This window comes from Chelonoidis abingdonii, chromosome 5 (assembly GCF_003597395.2).
Source record: "Chelonoidis abingdonii isolate Lonesome George chromosome 5, CheloAbing_2.0, whole genome shotgun sequence".
NCBI classification, from domain to species: Eukaryota; Metazoa; Chordata; order Testudines; family Testudinidae; genus Chelonoidis; species Chelonoidis abingdonii.
The window spans coordinates 109,320,671-109,340,369 of NC_133773.1; the positions used below are offsets into that span (position 1 = coordinate 109,320,671).

Below are 19,699 nucleotides of genomic sequence, written 5' to 3' on the forward strand. Positions count from 1 at the left end.
TTCTCCACTGTGAGGGCTGCTCTCATCTTGGTATTCTGGCATTTCAGGGCAGGGGAAAGCAAGTCACAAAGTTCCATGAAAGTGCCCTTACGCATGCAAAAGTTTCGCAGCCACTGCGAATCGTCCCACACCTGCAAAACTATGTGGTCCCATCAGTCTGTGCTTGTTTCCTGGGCCTAAAATCGGCGTTCAGTGGCTAGAATTTGCCCCATTACCAGCAGGATCTCCAAAGCGCAGGGGCCCACGATTTGAGAGAATTCTCTGTCCATGTCCTCATCACTCTCGTCGCCACTCTGCTGGCTTTGCAGGTCCCGGTTCAGCATAGACTGCATGAGAATGTGTGAGGTGTTTACAATGTCCACGATTGCTGTACTGATCTGATCAGGGTCCATGCTTGCTGTGCTATGGCATTTGCACAGTTCACCCAGGAAAAAAGGCGTGAAATGGTTGTCTGCTGCTTTCACGGAGGGAGGGGTGAGGCCGCAACAATGATTTTTGCCCCATCAGGCACGGGGCTCTCAACCCAGAATTCCAAGGGGCGGGGGAGACTGCGGGAACTATGGGATAGCTACCCACAGTGCAACACTCCAGAAATCGATGCTAGCCTCAGACCATGGACGCACATCGCCGAATTAATGTGGTTAGCGTGGCCATGTGCACTCTACTTTATACAATCTGTTTTATAAAACCGGTTTATGTTAAATTGGAATAATCCCGTAGTGTAGACGTACCCTTAGACTGGGCTGTAGGCTACAGCAGCCCATGTATCAACAGTGCATACCCAGCAGGTCCATCTGGGTTTGGCACCTGTGGTTCTTCCTTTTGGGAGTTTGTGACCAGTGCTGTATATATTGCTCATGCTAACAGTAGAGCAAAGCACAAGAGTAAAAAGGATTTTGAAACAACAGCCTACAAGCACATCTATCTTACCTAAAGTCCTATCATCCCAGTGATAAGCTAGGCAGGCCTAACTTCTTTAGACTTTCCTAGTAAGCGTGTGTGCATCAGTCTTGTTCCCCTGAATAACCATTTGATCAGCCATCTGAGAGAGAGTCCCTTTTAATACAGCCAGAGAAGCTTTGTTCATGTGAGTTCCCAGACTTTGGTCCTGTTTGTCAAAACTAATTCTGTAAGATGGCTGAAGACAGGACGTGAAATCTTCAAAGTTAACATTTTTTGGGCGTTGTCTCTTAATAGCCCTTAAGTCATAAACAAGGGGTGGCTTACTTTGAGCTTCTGTTCCACTTCCTGCCTGTTTTTACTACAGGGCCCCTATTAAACTAAACCAAAATATGTATATATTAAACATCCCAATAACCACCTCATGTACAGTATTAATAAATTATTACAGAGCAGCTCCACTCCTATCACAATCACCATAACTATATCAGGCAGGATCAATGCAGATGGACTGTGTTCCTTGACTGGCCAATGAGGACCATCAACATCTCATATACACACAGGCTCAGAATCATGCACACTTCACATGTGGTTTCTTGATCAGTGTGAATGAGTGTGGTTTTACCATATTAAGCAGGAACACATTATTATTCATTATTTTATTGCATAGTACTCACAAACGTGCTTCTCAGAAAACAGTAAAAGACAAGTCCCTGTCACAAACGGTTTACACTCCAGATTATTTTATGGCATTGCATCTCTATTATGAAACTTTGGAGTATTTTTGTCAGGCAGGTGAAAAGGAAAACTTCAACAATGGCACACGCTGTCTGAAGAATGCAGCTCATGAAAGCTTAAGGTGAGGCAATCCTAGTATGAACCCCACATCTTTGAAATCTGCTACACCAGAAATATTCTTACAGTGAAAGAGTTGCAAGATGCATTGATCTGTTAACCATGGCTTTTTCATAGGACTTTGCTAATTGGCCATAGAATTCTCTAGCTAAAATATAAGGCAGCAAGAAAACATGGTATTTTGATCCTTTACAGGGAATGACTCAAATTTAGCCATGCAAGGTATGTCCAGCAACTACCGTGATCGCTGTTCTACAAATCTATGTAATAAAATCATAATCAAGCATTTAGGAAACTAAGGAAGTAGATATTATTAAGGGCCTAATTATTTGAAAGAAATGTTGTGTAGCAGTGGGCTACAATGTTCTTCTGCTTTGTGCAGAGTAGGGAGAGAGAAGCTGTGACGCTTTTCTTTCACAATAAAGAATAAGCTGCAAGAGAGCAGTCCTAGGGGATATATGAGGTCAAAGAACCAGCAAAACATTTCTGATACAGCATACTGAAAGGCAACAATCACTTTTTCCATAACTAAGCATATCACTTAGCTCTTCAGAAAAAATTATGCAGAAACATAGTATTAAGTAAACTCTTCACAAACAAGTTTAAAATGAAATCTAGGTGAAAGCAGACTCAAGCCAAGCGAAACTTTTAGAGGCAATTTTAGAGCCAAAAATGGAGCTTATGTGGAACATGTCAAGAAAACAGATGCCATAGTTGTAAGAATAAAATTAACGACTTGGCATTCAAATGTCATGACAGCTAGCAACATTCTGTAGGTGGTCATTGTAGCTATTTCTGTGTAACATACAAATAAAGAAAAAACAGGATGAACAATATGATTCTCGTAACATGTTCTATTTTTCAAAATTGTACATGAAATTTAATAATTTATAAAATATAAATATTATGGTCCCTTTGTTTAGTGCTTCGAGGAATTCTGTCAGCTTTTTCCATTTTATAATTTTAAGAAGATAATGTACTACATATATTAATCCACAAAGGATTCCCAGACATTTAAACAAAATGAAATCCAATCAAAAGCAATAAAAGAGAAACATATGGCCACAGATTATTTACTGAACAAGAACTAGATAATTTAGAACATATAAATAGTCTGGTTGTAAAATATACAGAGACCATGTAATATCCAATTAGGCAAAGATAGGCAAAAACTATTCAGACACTGGGAGGTGGAATTATATTTGAATATAGACTTCTGGGAAACGTTATCCTTTGCTACAATGCAGGCAGAGCACATTTGCAACTCATAATCAAAAACAAATTTTTCTTCTGAACACAATCACACTTTAGGGTCACAAGTGGCTCCAGCTCACAGGTTAGACATCACTTATCTAGTTCTTGACTCTATATTTTCTTGTTTTATCCAACTAGCATTTTTTTCCCCACATCTGTTGGGGAGTTTTGTTACAATTATTTTTATTAAAATATTATAAAAACTATAGCTAAAAAAGTAATAATTTAAAAATAAATTTTCTATTTAACTTCATAGTCTAAACAATCTTACATTAAGCCCCTTTACTAAAAAGGATATATATTCTTTATGCAAGAAAGAAAAAAACTGATTCACAATTTACACCCTAATTTAGAAGACATCTTGAGTTTTTTAGGACCATTTTGAGTTTTAAACTTTGTTTATGGCATTATATTGCATCATTATCAGAATGTTAATGATTTACTTTTAATTAAAATATTTATTAGCTTCCTATCTCTGGACTTGAAGGGCAGCTTGTATTAATTAAGCACAGCAAACTGCAGTTTTGAATAAATTACAGTTTAGAATAGACACTAAGAAACCTTCATGGTAGCTAAACAGTCTATGCTATAGAAGGCTGTAAAAATAAAATAATCTAAATGGAAGTTTCACTTAAACTAATGAGCTATTCCTTAATCTTAAGCATAACAAATATCTTTAATACAATTTTGTAATGTTTCTGTTTTTATTGGTTTAAATGCAAAGAAAATCAGTAATGCTAGTTTAAAAAAAACACAGCTTTTTTTGATCATTTTAGAAAGTATCCTCCTTTTCAGAATATAATTAATTTTAACCAGGATTTAGACATAGTATACAAAAAAAGGAGGAGAATTTTAAACATCCTTTGAGAAAAGAAACAGATACTCTAATGAAAAATTGTATTAGACATTACCTGGTCCAGAACCAGGCATGCTCACTATTAAAACACTGAAGATTAAATTTAAAAAAAATCAACATTATGGGTTTTTAAAACAATTACATTTAAAAAATTAGCTCTAAATTGAGAACCAAAGCATGTTTCCAGACTGCTCAGTGTGAAGCAAAATCAAGTAAAAAACTCTTACTTTACCCAATTTTTCCATAAATAGCTTTTCTGTAGTACTTTCCATTAAAGGATCTGCAAGAACTTTACAAACATTAAATAACTTAATTTTCATCCTAAACAATTACACATTTTGGACCTAATGCTACAATCACAAGAATGTCACAAATACTAATGATTACTTAATTTTTAAGGTTTCAGAGTGGTAGCCATGTTAGTCTGTATCAGCAAAAACAACGAGGAGTCCTTGTGGTACCTTAGAGACTAACAAATGTTTTTGGGCATAAGCTTTCATGGGCTAAAACCCACTTCAACAGATGCACGGAGTGGAAAATACAGTAGGGATGGATAGATAGATAGATAGATAGATAGATAAACAGTACATGAAAAGATGGGAGTTGCCTTACCAAGTGGAGGGATCAAGACAATTCAATTAAAGTCAGATATAGATGCAAAAACTGACTCATTGAAGTATTTCAGCTATGAGTTTTTGCAATTAACTATATATTTTATATTTTTCCTCCTGTGCAAGAAGATTCTATGCACTCTAGGAATGGTATTTCTGATTTCTCATTGATCATGAATTCTCTATTCTGCAAGGGTGAGGTGCAAAATAAAGTCAGAGTTCTTTTGGTATCACTTGTGTGCTTATCTGTTACTAGCTGTAATGTGATTGGAGCTGAAATTTCACTATGCCTCTCAGCACAGGAGAACATTTCTGCTGTAGGCTGTGGTGTTGCAGGCCAGTTCTTTACCAATTTATTCCCTTGACTTCTCGCAGTGCACTAGGTCATGTACTTTTCACCTGCAATACTTGTTAGATTCCTTGTTCCCCAATATTTTAAGTGCCTGGCAAGATCTCAAATAGTTCCTTCTCTTCACTTACTGATCTCACTGTTTTCCATGTAGGGTATGTCTATACTGCAGTTGAACACCTGTGGCTGGCCCATGTCAGCTGACTCAGGCTCGCAGGACTCGGGCTACGGGGCTGTTTAATTGTAGTGTAGATGTTTGGGCTCGGGCTGTAGTCCAGGCTCTAGGATCCTCTCACCTCATAGAGACCAACTGCTGGTGTTTAATTGCAGCATAGACATATCCTTAGAGCTAGTCAACACTACAATGGCATTTCCAGTACAGCTATCCCGGTATAGCAATACTGGCAAAACCTCATAGAGGAATCACAGAATATAAAAAAAAAAAAAGTTCTGTTGATGTTCTAGTTAAACCAGCTTCCTGAGCTCTTTGGCCAGTATAGCTTGTGTCATTCAGAAAGGTGGTTTAATTACACTGGCAAAAATACTTCTGCCATTATACACTGCGTCTACACAGGGGATTTTGCCCAGTTAGCTATGTTGGTTGGGGTATGGTTTTTCACACCCCTAACCAACATAACTATGCTGGCAAAACTTTGTACCGTAGACTTAGTCTATATCTGCCCTAGTACTTTTGTCAGTATAATTTATGTCGCTCAGGGGGTTGAAAACAACAGCCCTCTGAACAATGTATGTTACATCGACAGAAGCATCGGTGTTGACAGCACTAGGTCAGCAGGAGACGTCCTCCCATCAGCACAGAGTGGTTACACAGGAGATCTTACAATGGTGCAACTGCATCAGTACATCTGTACCGCTGTAAGGTCTCTACTATAGAATCTGTTTGAAACAGAGTTCCCACACTCTTTTTCAAAATTAAAGTCGTGTTTTCTCATTGAAGTCAATGGAAAAACTCCCACTGACATAAAGGGAAGCAGAATCAGGCCCCACATCTTCTACATACACTTTTAAAAGCATTGCCAGACTTACAAAGGACTTAAATATTGCTCAAAGGTTCTAAGAATCTATGCAACTTGACTACAGGAATAAATTTGAAGATGTAATCTTTATGAATTGCTGTTTGTATGCATAGACTCAGTAGAAAAACAGAGAACTTATTAATTGGAAATAATGTAAAATAAGTGGGAGCAAAATAAAGAGTAAAGATTTTAGTCATTTTAAAAATCTACTGTTGTATATTCAAGTTATTTCTTTCAACTTCCCTTTCGTTACATAATTTTAAAGACTTTTCAAACTGAATATTCCAAGATGTAACTACTTGCCCCCCTGAAATGGATTGCTACTACTTCCTGGATTAAAATAGTACAGGAAAAAATTCAAGAACCGTTCTGTGGCTTATCACTCCACTTTGGAATGATTCTTCTTATGGGATAATTAGCAACTTGCTATTCCTGAACTATGAAGATCCAAAGGAAACAGAAGTACTGTTCTTACAGAAGTAAAGTGCTACTTGAACTGTGCAAACAACAAATCTAATAGTTACATTTTCTTCTGGACACGTATTTATGTCAAAGAACACAATGAGCATTTTCATTTTCTACGCTACTAAAAGACTTGCAGTACAGCCAGCAGGTGCGTATGTATGAACTTCCTGATAGAATTCTTCAAGATGTACAAAACATTCTGCTTACAATTTCAATGTCAGATATATTTCAAATAAGATGATTCAGACTTCATGAAATGGGAAGTGAAATATATTTATTACAGAAAGGGCTGGAAGCAGAGCCTATTATTAGGGTTGGCCTATATTTCTCATTACAAGACCCTGTTTTCAGCTGTTTACAACTTTGCCAGATATTAACTGTTCAGGCTGAAGTTCTCCATGCCAGGTTGCTTCCTCAGACTGAATTCTTTTGAAAATTTCACCCAACTTGATTCCACAATTTCCAAGAATGAGGTTAGAGTAAAATATGTTGTTTTCCCCATGTCAAAACTTGTTGGCAACTTTTATTTGAAAAGTTCTACTTCTTCCATGCTTTGGAGCAGGAACCTGAAATTTGGAATGGTGGTGGCATTTGTATCAGCAAAGTGCACCAAATCTGGCCAACTCATAGGCATCTGAAAAAAACAACAAACACACACACATACACAGTCCAGACATGCTCAGTTGACGGTTTCTTAGATTTTGGCCAATAAGTTTCATGAAGAGTCTGTTTGCACTGAGGCTTAGCAGAACTGTCCCTGCAATTGCAGCTCTGGGCTGCTACAGGCCAGGCCAGGCCAGGCCTGACACCTGAGCTGAAAGCAGGGAACCTGTTCATGTGCTCTCAATGACCTTCCCTCCCCCCGCCAGGCTTAGGCTACATTGAGGAGGAAGCTATCTGATTCTAATGCAGAAAAGTTAAGAGTCTGACCTATGGGAAGGGGGCAGAGAGAATAGATTGGGACAAAGAACCTGGGATGTATGGAAACAGACTGGTGGGGGAAGAAAAGGGAAACAGAAAATTGTGAAGGAATCTGGGAAAAGGGCCAGAGACTGGGACTGGCTGGGCAAGGAGAGTAGCACTGAGAGCTGGGGAGGAAAGAACAGGGTCTCACTAGACAAGGAGACAGGGACACAGAGTCGAGGGGGACGAGGTTGGGAGACACACAGAGACTGGACAAGGGTCCTGGGCAGAAGGATTCGGATTAGGAGCTACTGGGGACAGTGAGGTTATGGGCGACTGCAGTTCATGATAAGGGAAAGAGTCAGATCAGGTGAGGAGCAAAGAAGGTGGATACTGGCACTGGTTGGGCAAGGACACTAGAGAAAAGAAGCTGGGAATAGTTGGACAAGGAAACTAGGACTGCAAGTGGGGGAGCTTGAGGTGAGACTAGGACTTGCTGGGTAAGGAAGCTAGAGCTAGAATGAGATGTCTGAAGGGTGGAGACAGACTCACTAGGTGAAGAGAATGAGAAAAACAAGGAGCTGGGGTGAAGAAGAAACAGGAATGGGACAAGAACAAGTAGGAGGGAACTGGGCAGAAGTTATTTTGGCTCTACTGATGATTAATATATAAGAGCTATGCATTGATTATTATTAATGGAGGGGATGGGCACAAAAGCCTACAGTATATTCCTCATTAGAGCCCACTCCTTTCCTGAGACTAGAATGGACTCAAGATTTTTGAGTCTCACCATTCCTCCCTCTGCTATCAGCAAATATCTGTAAAAACCATTGGTGCCAAGCATCCCAGTCCTCTCTTGCAATGGTCCACAGAGCATGACAACACACTACTGCTATCAGTTACTCTGTTAGATAAAGTGGCAGAGGTCCATGTGGTGGATCTAACAGTTTCAATCTCGCTGATGATGCATGTGGGTGTCAATATGATGCCACATGTCCAAAGTTTTGCTTTTTCAGTTTTACTTTCTTAAAAACCTAGGAAATTATACATACAATAATACATTAAAAGAAGATTAAGGTTGCAAAGTCAAGCAGTCAAAAATTAGGATATGCAGAATTGAGGCTCCTCGTGCATCCTAAATTTGGCTCCTTGGGCCTATTCATTATGATACAGTCTGCTTCATTTGTTGCAAAGTTCGAAGGTATATAGTGAACGAGGCAGAATATTGCATGAAAACAAAGGAGGGTCTCATGGTTAAGATAGTTGCACGCTGCCTTAGAGAAGTGGATTCTATCCCGTTCTCTGCCATCTATGTGATGCTAGTCAAGTCACTTGTGATACTCAGCCTGGAAGGGTTAATCAACCAGCAAGCTAAGGTGACCAAAGATCAACTTTTAAAAACATATCAGGGAAATACTGAAATGGTAAACAGGGCCATTTCTTGTAGATAGTTATCAAAGCCAGGTAGGTAGACTAAATCCTTGGAAATGTAAGTCTGTATTGTCAGAGAATTAGAAGTAAATACTAATTGTATTTGTGTGTGTGTGTGTGTCTACCTATAAGTTAGAAGCTTCACAATGTGATTTCATTAGCTTCTAGATTATAAACTTCTGTTCCTGTCTGTTACTATAGCCTATTGATTCAGAGATCAAAAGGGAATATTAGCAATTAGATGAAACGTGGTGTAATATCATTGTCTTTAGTTCTCTTTGAAGTTTTTAGTATCTGGACTGTGAACCTTTGAATGGTTAATTGCCTTATGCTAATCAATGCAACTACTTACCTGTGTATACATAGGAAATAGGAGATTTACTTCAAAGCAACATGTATTATCTATTCTTCATCCAAGGAATGCCTATTGTGTTATCTGCTGTCAAGAGGTTATCACAGCCTGCCAGAGATCTATAAAAGAACTTTAGGACCTGATCCTGTTTATCTCAGATCTTCTTGAACTTTGTCAGGGAAGTTTAAATTGCAAGACTGAGGTCTCCAGCTCCATTCTGGACTACCCTGCATTTCTCCTAGAAGAATTTAAACAGACTCTGCACATGGATTGCCTATGGGGCTATAATCTATTAAATGGATTCCGGAAGAACTTTTTACAGATCAGCAGCTCATCATCTCTGCTATAAAACTGACCTAAGAATTTTATTCATATATGTATGTATAACGATCTTTAACCACAGTACTTTTTTTTCTTTTTCATCTTATTACTAAACTAAGAATTAGCTGTAAGTGTGTATTTGGCTAAGATCTGAAGTATTCATTGACTAGATAGGTAATGTGTCTGACCTCTTGGAATTGGAAGAACTTTATATATGGTGAATAAGAATTCAAGTAATCCTCATCATACTTGATTTGGCTGTCAAGGTGGGAGCCCTGGGCTGGATTGCTTTAGAGGAGCTACATTTTTGTCTTCTGGGTAACCAGTGAATAAAGTATTGTAGAAGCTCCTACATTGCTGGCTTGGTAAATCTAATATTTAGAATAAACCACCAGTTCTGGGCATCGTTTGCCCAATTCTTTCCAGTTTTCCCTGATTGAGCAATCTCAGTGTGGTGACTGCAGCAACCACGGTCACATCACTTAAACCAAACTTTTCACTGATTGTCATTAAATTTTGTATTCTTCATTTTCTAGATGCCCAGTCTGAGATCCTGGGGTTTGACATGCGAAAGTGCTGAGCACTTTCAACTGCAACTGAAGTCAACGGGAGCTGTGCTTTGAATATAGAATGGTCTGCATAACGCTTGAGTCTCTGTAAAATCAAGTTCTTGGTGTTTCAAATTGAGTGGATCCTTAATCTTTCTGTGTCTCAGTTCCCAATTTGCAAAATGGGCATAAAGAGGGGTGTTGTGAAAATAAATTCATTAACATTTGTGAAGCACTCATACTATAGCGATGAGCACCACAGACAAAGCCCATGAGAACATCAGTAATTGTTTCTTCATACCAGGGGTTGACTAATGTGCAGTAAATAGTGCATGGGGCCATGCACTGGACAACAAGGAGAAAACAAAATATTGAACAGCTGCTCATTAAGTAAGCATCATCCATTCTGTGCACAGAACAGGTAGGGGTCCTATGGAAAAAGCAGTATTTACTCACGTAAATTAAGAACATAAGAACGGCCATACCCTAAAGGTCAGACTAAAGGTCCATCTAGCCAGGTATCCTATCTTCCAACAGTGACCAATGCCAGGTGCCCCAGAGGGAATGAACAAGCAATCATCAAGTAATCCATCCCTTGTCACCCATTCCCAGCTTCTGGCAAACCGAAGCTAGGGACACCATCCCTGCCCATACTGGCTAATAGCCATTGATGTACTTATCCTCAATGAATTTATCTAGTTCTTTTCTGAATTAAATTAAAGACAGTATCATAATGCATACACATAAGGGAGTCAAATTAAGCTTGCACAAGCAACATTATTTCTGGCATTTCCCATCTTTGGAAAACTTGACTTTGCAACCTGAATAATGTTCTATTTAACATAGAGTTTCTGTGAGTACAGTTTTTTAAGTTTGTATAAAGCAAAAAAAACAAAAAACCCAGAAATTTTATTATGTAACATCTTACTGACACCCACCTGGGTCATCAGCAGGGTCAGAAGCTTTGCCACCTTAATAACATTCTTTTAACAGTTGTGTGTGTGTGTGTGTGTAATTTCCTGTAAACTCAACATAAATGACTAATAAGCAATTCATTGCCAGACATTATACTTGTATATTCCTAAATAATTCTGCAGCATAGAGCCGACAGTTTATTATTCGGTGCCATCACATAAGCACACTGCTTCTATCTTTGTGTATGACACTGTAGATTGGTTTTTTATATGAGCTTTACTGAACACAATCTCTCAAACTACCTTATCTTGATGCTCCCACACACACCACCCAACTCTGCCTTTCAAAGGAAATTTACTGACCTATATTAGATTTATATGCTTATACGGTCAGTTGTAAATCTGCAAGTCTAGAAAAGTGTAAACTCCCAATGATATGCATTAGAGAGGAAAAATTATTGCAACCATATAATTCAGTAACGAACAAGCAGAAATGAGAAAGTAGTGCTGGATAAACCATTAAAGCATATACAAAATATGCAAATATTATTTGTGATCTATTTACTTGAAAACTGCATAGTTTTACTAAACATCTTATTTCACCTTTGCACAATATGCGCCAATGAGCAGCCACAAAAACACTTTATACCCTGAGATGTTATTACTGTAAAGAGTATCGGATTACCATAAGTCATTATACTATTAAGTCTGTGTTTATTAAAGATGACATATGATTAGTATTTCAGTTTATGGATATGCACATCATAACATTGTGTTGTTGTAACACAATAGTCAGCATGTGTTCCATGTCACCTTGTCTGACCAACTGCAGATATGGGTCTGTTACAACTCTGTTTGAGAGCCTGGTTCTTAAATCTCAAACTGTATACATTCATGCTTTCAGCTGTCCAGGTCCCTGGTTCAATCCTTGGTACACTAGTCAAGATGGCAGCCATCACACTATGATACAAAAATGCTTACTATATACACAACAACAAAAAAAATAAACCTCCAGAAAGCTATTTGATCATAAAGCAGTAGTTTTCAGTTTACTACACTAGAAAAATCATGATCTGGAATGCACACTATTTAGCACCACAAGTAGTAAGATTAAGACTAAAGTATTTTGTTTTGTTCATTGATTTGATCATTTCAGTCCCACCTCTGAATACCTCCACTGGTTCACCATCCATACTGCATCAAATTTAAGATTCTTGTCTACACCTTTAAAGCTCTGCATAACTTTATGCCTTCCTACTTACCCTACTTAGCATGGTATTACTTCCATTAGCTCATCCATGAGGCTCCAACCCCCTCTACTTTTAAGTACCTCTTGAAGAGCAACTTCAATTGCACAGCGAATCAAATTATCTTGTATACCTATTGCCTATTGTTTCCTTTCCCCTAAACTTTGTCTACTGGGTTGGAACTTTTTTTCTAAGGAGTCAGTTTTCAAAAAGTTTGTCATGTCATACCTGAATATAAAAATATGGAATATCTTATTGTTTCTTTTTAAAAAAAAATAAATGCCTTACCCTTCATTTATCAAAATCGAAGATTTGCTCTTTAATTTGGTTATTTTACTTTGCATATTAAGACAAACATACCTTTAAAATATGAATTGCTCTAGAGAATGTAGACGGATGTGCAATGAAGCCAACAAAATGAATTTTACATTTCTCATCTGGTTACCGTCATAAAGAGAGAAACCTCAGACTTCAGCTATCAGAATAATTTAGAAGAACTCCAATCTAGCATTAAGCATAACAAATATGTTGTATAATATTTTCATTATTACTTTAACAGGGCTTTTTTATCTAAAGGGAATTTAATCTGTTATTCATTGTAAACAAATGCCTAGACTATTTCTTCATGAAGGTCTGAACTAAGTATTTTTATCACTAGACCAAACATCTGTATTTGGATTTTAAAAAGTCCATTTGTCAAGACTGTTTTTCTTAGCATTAATGTTCCTAAGATTTGCTGCCAATGTAAAACTTACAGTTCCTGAAAAATATAAAAAGGTATACATTTAATTAACAATGGCTAAGATGTCATAAATGAAGTAACTTTCTAATTGTCAGTTACCCATGGCCCTCAATTACAACCATATGACTGCATATCTTCAAAAGATACAAAAGTGCAATATTATATTATTAACAATTGTGAATGTCACCATAGGTATGCATAGTTCCTGTCCCAGTGAGTTTACAATATAAAGCTCCAATTCTGCAAAGACTTACACAGGGTCTTAACTTGAAGTCAATAGCCCTACTGACTTCAATGGGACTAGTCATGCTGCATAAGGCTAAGAATGTGCATAAGCACTTCCTAGTACCAGGGCCTACACGTTAAATAAGACAAATACAGGATGCTTTGGGAAATAATGTCCTCTCATCTCTTTGCCCAACAGTACACATGTTGGTTCCTTAATTCATACATGTAAGGTATATGCATAAACGTATATATTAATTTAGAATTACAGATACATACATTTGTGTCATATTGTGTCTTACGAAGTGATTGCCACAAGACTAGAGTGTCCACACTACTACTCAAATGAGAGCATTAATAAAGATATTTTGGTAATTCATAAATAAAATTACAACATCTATATTAATTTACAGTTAAGGTCACAAAGCCCTAGCCTAAATTTTGCAATGTTTGCTAATTATCAGTTAGGAAGTGTTTGTCTATGTTGTGACTACTTAAAAACAAACATTCAAAATTCTTTTTGAACCTCAGCTCTGTATTTAAAACCTTAGCTTTGCTTCACAGCTGCAGTTTGCAAAACTGATGCAAGATCCCTAAAACTATTCTGTAATTCCTTCTCTCTTTATCAGCTAACTTCTCACCCCATTTCTTTTATGCAGATTGAAAACACATATTCCATGCCCCATCCTACTATTTTGAGGAAAAGACTTCAACATCTTCACATTGGACACAGCCTATAAACATAAACATTCTAATATCAACCACATGGATTAAACTAGATTATGGACTAGAACTTCCAATTTCTATAATACGCCACCCACTTTGTCTAAATAGACTGATTCACCACTATGCTTGGCGGGCTTCTTCTTCCCCACCAACCACAATTTTATAAAATGAGTAAGGAGAATTATATCATAGTTTTGTGGTTTAACCCACACACACACACTCATCAAGGCCAATTTATTTACTGTACAATAATTCCGTCCTGATTGGTTACACAATGAGTTTTGGTGGAAGTGGTAAAACTTGTATCCATGCATGTAGGCTTTTGTTTTGCAGGCATGCTAAACAAACACACACACACACGTCAACAAATATAATTCTTATAAAATGGCAAACTAACCTTACAAGTCTGAACATCTGAAAAATCAGTATGGTAGTTTTAAAATGTTTACTTCTGCGACAAAACAACAGTAAAATTTGAAAAACGTTACTAGCAAACATACCTCTATTTTTTCAGTAGCCAGGTGTATTTTAATCTGATTTTAACTGGTTTGCCCCTTACCTCAGGCTGATTAGAAATATTCAGAATGAGTGCCCACAATTCAGCTCGGAGTGCTGTTGGGCATCCCTGACGGACATACTGTTGGGCTGCAGCACTATCTTGTTCTGTTAAAACTGCAAAATATGTATATGTCTTGAATTTACATAACATACATAAAATCATACATTTCCAGAAATTGTCATGTCATTTTTAAAAGTTTTAACTACACACACTTTTTCAATACTGAAAGCAATGGAGGAAAGACAAGCACAACCCAGGCCAAGTCCCTGCATCAAACAGAAATACTCTATCAACTGAACTTCAAGTCCATCTCCATCCACAAATGTGTACTTCTTGTGATGCATACAGATATCAAAGGGACATTATATAAAATATCAAAATATATTTCAAACATTTACAATCACTGTATTTACCGTATATACTCGTTCATAAGCCAAATTTTTTTAGTAAAAAAGGGAAGCACCAGAGAAGGGGGTTAGCTTATGAACGGGTATAGAGAGGGAGAGGCAGGACACAGCCCCTCCCCCCAACAGAGGTAGCAAGGAGGGGCAGCACACCCAGCAGAGCCAGAAGTGAAGAGGCAAGGCCAGAGTCTCTCCACTTCTGGCCATGCTGCTCTCCCTCCAGCCTCTGAAGCAGCTGCAGCTCCGGGGCTGGCAGGCTGCAGCCGTACAGCTCAGCCTCGCCCCCTAGAGCAAGCTGTGCCTGCGCCGCCTGGCCCGCCGGAGCACACTGAGGCTGTGCCGCCGCATCTGGCCGGCTGGAGCAATTCGAGCCAGGCCAGAGACATCCTCCCCTGGCCCTCCCCAGATAAGGTGGGAAGGGATGGAATGGGGAGAGTGTGGGGGTTCCGATCTAGGGATGGTATCATGTTGGGGGTGATCACAGGAGTTACTCCCCTTACTCCCAGCTTCTCCCCCTCAAAAAATTTCCCCATCAGTTGCTGTCCCGGCCCATCAGCGTAAGCAGCTGGCGCGCTGGGACACTTTGTTACTTAGGTTTACCTCCATGCCTGCGGATGCTCGAGGTAAACAAACCATCTCGGCCCACCAGCGACCTACCCTTATGGCCCTGGAGCCAAAGTTTGCTGACCCCTGAATTATAGGGTCGGCTTATGAACAGGTTATAAACATTTTCCATTTTTACTTATGCATCTTGGGAGGGGGAGCGACAGCTTATAAATGAACCGGCTTGTAATCAAGTATATACGGTAGTTTGATATCAATTTATTTTAACCCTACTTCTTTCTCCTTGCACCAAGAATGCTAGTTCTTTATTATATGGCTGCTAATATTTGTTTGATGCAGTCTCTCTCATTTTATCTTGAAAAATACACACACAAATCAGTCAACAAGCTAATTAAGGAAGACCGATGCTGTGCATCTGAAATCCCCAACACACTGCTCTAAAAACTGTCCCAAGAATATAGTTCATGGCTTCTCAAAGTGGGGGTCGGGACCCCTCAAGGGGTCACAAGGTTATTACATGGGGGGTTGCGAGCTGTCAACCTCAACCCCAAACCCCGCTTTGCCTCCAGCATTTATAATGGTGTTAAATATATAAAAAAAGTGTTTTTACTTTATAAGGGGGGGGGGGTCGCACTCAGAGGCTTGCTGTATGGAAGGGGTCACCAGCAAAAAAAATTTGAGAGCCACTGATGTAGTTCTAATGTAAATAAAAGGACTAGCACTGTAGCCATTTGATTGGGATGGTGCTGCAATTTAGGCATGATGGCTTTACCACCCAGCATAAGTAGGGGCCTGAAGGGCAGTGTACATTCCCCTGATTTGCCCTAATGCAACAGTCAGCCAATGGGACGGTACCGCTAAGAAGAGGGCTCTCATTGGGAGGACAACTGATATTAGCAAGCAGAGCTAAACAAGGGTCTTTCTGTTCAACCCACTAATGTACAGTCAATTCTTTGTTCTTCATGCTTTCCTTTAGTTTGACAGAAGCTATTACTGTATTGTTGTCAGTTTTTAGCTGAATGAGTTGCACTGATTTTGGCAGACAAACTTCAGGCTTTGCTGTGAATGTCAAAGCCTTCAGCTTCAACACATTAACATGCACACTTTGAACAGGTTATCACTCAGGCTTCCTAGCTGTGCCTGGAGTCAGTTGTTAGCTATTCTGCATCTTATAAAGGTAATTCCTATAGAAGTTATGCGCATAGTTGGACCTCCAGTCTAGGAATGTTTTTAATGGGAGTAGTGGGAACTAAAGAGCATTTATGTCAGATTATCAGGCTGAATGCCTTTTGGAAAGCATCACACATCCTCAAAAAACATCAATAACCTCAAGAAGCAAATAACCAGTTATGCTGATGAATGGTTTTGTTGCTACACTGGCTTTGTGAGGACTTCTCAACTTTACTATTAGGTCTCTGATTAGATGACTAAACTGTAATATACTGTATTAATAGGCCAAAGTGTGCAAGCTTCTATGATAGAGTGAATATGCTTTTATGATTTATCACAGAAGTGAACTGCCTCTTTAACTTCTTTGTCCGGACCATTGAGCATAGAATTACACAAATAGTACTGTTGAGTTCTGCCACCAATCTCACGACAAATTTGATAATAGTATGCAAAAATCATAGCTAAGTCAAAAGATAGGGACTGGTACTGAAGTAGACCAGACCAACACAAACCTGAAACATTTTGATGGCTAGAAAGATGTGTATGTAGGAAACTTTCTCAATAATAAATACTAAAATATCTCCAATAGATTGTGACCATAGTGGAATACAGGGGTTTCACACTGTATCCTTTGTACAGATGAATAAATAAGATGCAATTCTGGAGGGAGTTTCTTAGAAAAGTAAAATATCTTCTTGCTTTACTAAATTTTACTGACTCTGACGTTCACCATAGGTAGGTCAGTATTCCCATACATCCTGAGTGATATGATGGGAGAAATCTGGAAGAAGATTTGGATATTAAACCTAAAGGATATGCCTCCTTTCCTCCTCGGTGAAGAGACCCAGGATGCTGGAACAGCCCAAGATGCCGAAAGTCCCCACTGAAGACCTAGGCAAAACAACTGTGCTTCATGAACTCAATAGGTGAGGTGATGAGACGAGAGAGGAGAAAAGGATACAATTCAAAATCCTTGAATGAAGCTGAATAAGTCTGGTTCAGCTGCAGTCACCTCAGGAGTCAGAGAATCAGACCTACCAGACTTTCACATTCGCTGGCTGGCCTGTTTCCCAATCTTCTTCAAACTCTTGCTTAGATGAACAGGATAATTTAAGAAGAGGGCACATCATGTGGCCAGCTGGTCTGAAGAGAACAAAGGGCCATCTGTTCCAGAATTGCTGGAAGTCTCTGTTTTATCAAATATTTTCTTGGTCTGTAGAGTTCTATAATAGATGGTGCACTAAGGGCTTTGCGTTTTTTATTTTCCACCTTTTTTGGCTTCCTAAATGCTTAGACAGAAAAGGAAAAATAAAATACTGCCACACTACATGCAAAAACTTAGGAAAAGAAGACAGCCTCAGCAGAGAGCAGAACAATGTACATGACTGAGGTGTTTCCATCTTACTGCTTCTTGCAGAGGCAAGAAACAACCTTGCTAACAAATTGGGATGCATTATGCTGGCTGTAGAAGAGAAGAATCCTCAGCACATCAGTATAACTGACGTGAAGGTAAGGACTATCCATCAACAGCAACCAAGTCATAGATGGTGACAAAAAGCCTGATCCACTGAAGTCCATAAAAAGACTCCCACTGAATTCAATGAGATTTGAATCTGTGCCCAAATACATAGTGCAGTATTGGTGGCAAACAAGCCTTTTTTCAAGAAGCCTACTGTAATAAGCGAGAAAAAATATAAACACAGAAATACAGAATTTGACAAGTATAGGCTGCATATAAAGCAGATCTGCCTAATTTTCTCTCTTAGCTAGAGGCACAAGCCTTCTTCAGTTCTGCTGTATACTCCAAGGTTTTCTGGCCAACTACCATATGTAACCTTTTTTTTTTTTTTTTTTATTGTTTTTATAATAAAGAAGGCTTCACTTCCCACATAGCCATCATCACAGTTGCTACTAGAAAGCAAGCCGGTCAGTGCCCAGACTCTTCTTCACAGCTGATCAAGACTCTGTCTCATGGCTTCATGTCACTCTATGCCATATCCTGTAGAAACAAGGTGTAGAAGAAGAGTTGGGAGGCAGAGGCTGCTCTGAATGTTTAAGAGAGAGGAAGCCATGAATACACTGGCAAGATACAGGGTTGACTAAAAGTCTGTTTTGCAGAGGACAGGAATTAATTGAGAAAGTATAGGGAAACGGGGGGTGAGAGGGATGGTACCTCAGCTGGCTACACAAAAAGACAGAATGAGTGGGTAAGCAAAAGAGAGACGAAGGACCTCAGAAAAAGAGAGATGGGAGAGATGCCGCTGTCACCTTAGCCCCAGCAGCAGAAGGGAGAAGTGGACATGTTGCCTGAAAATGCTATAGGAGTGCACCAGACCTGCTGTCTGCCCCTTAAAGATGCTGGCTGGAGGAAATAATAATGAGCAGTTATCATCTACCCCTAAGACAATAGTAAGAGACACTGTGTGCTTCTTCTCTAGCAAGGTTTGATCTAATGAAGGACTTTTTAATCTGTTTTAAAATCAAGGAGAACTTCTCAACCTACAGATACAAGAAGAAGCTATAACTAACTCAGAAAGCAGTACATGTGTGGGGAAATGAGCAAAAAATCATCCATAATGGCTTGGAGTTGCAGTATTTATCAGGTTCTGCAATTATGAATAACCATCAAAAAGAATTAGGGTTATATTCTCATCTGATACATGAGCATAAATCCCATTAACACTAATGAGAATTGTGTGTGCATGGATGGAAGAACAAGCTCTCTTGATTTTAAAATGAAATTCAGAAGTCACATGGGTTAAGCTATTGCCATAAAGGTGCGTGTCTATGCTTGCTATTTTGCTTTTAGCGAACCAGCTGTAGAGTTATTTATTTGGCACCTAATGGTAGATGTAAAAAGCTAGGTTTTCTACTTTTATATGAACATCCATGGCATTATCCACTGGGCTTTGTGTTACCATGGCTGAAATACTAAAATTCTTAGGAATGAGTATTTGAAGAATAAGGTTATTTAGGATATTCTAAATTCCTCATAGTTTATTACAACTGAAATCAAATCTTTACCTGTTTGCCCAACACGTACATGTTCATTTTCAAAGAGTTCTAAAAAATAATGAAGTATGAATAAAATGCAAAAATAACCAAGAAAGAATTGACAGAAATACTTCAGCTATTAGTGTGGCAACATTTTGTATTTTTGACTAACAGAAGATTATTTTGATGCCTGGAAAACATACATGTCTGCAGGTTAATACACATATTTAACTCATTTTTTTACAGTTAATGTTTCTATAATTAAAACAGCT

General features: G+C 38.6%; 1 protein-coding gene across 6 annotated transcripts in view; it reads right to left on the reverse strand.

The window, feature by feature from the left end:
* Positions 1-19,699, reverse strand: part of TBC1D19 (TBC1 domain family member 19) — a 91,921-nt gene that overhangs the window by 34,974 nt on the left and 37,248 nt on the right. For all 6 annotated transcript variants that reach the window (XR_004377320.2, XR_012655983.1, XR_004377318.2 and 3 more), the window contains 2 exons: positions 19,458-19,496; positions 14,296-14,408 (listed from right to left, as the gene is read on the reverse strand). Coding sequence is in view for 3 of the 6 variants with exons in the window: in XM_032806614.2 (XP_032662505.1) it covers positions 14,296-14,408; positions 19,458-19,496 (152 nt within the window). In the remaining 3 variants the exon portion in view is untranslated. The remainder of the gene's footprint in view (positions 1-14,295; positions 14,409-19,457; positions 19,497-19,699) is intronic.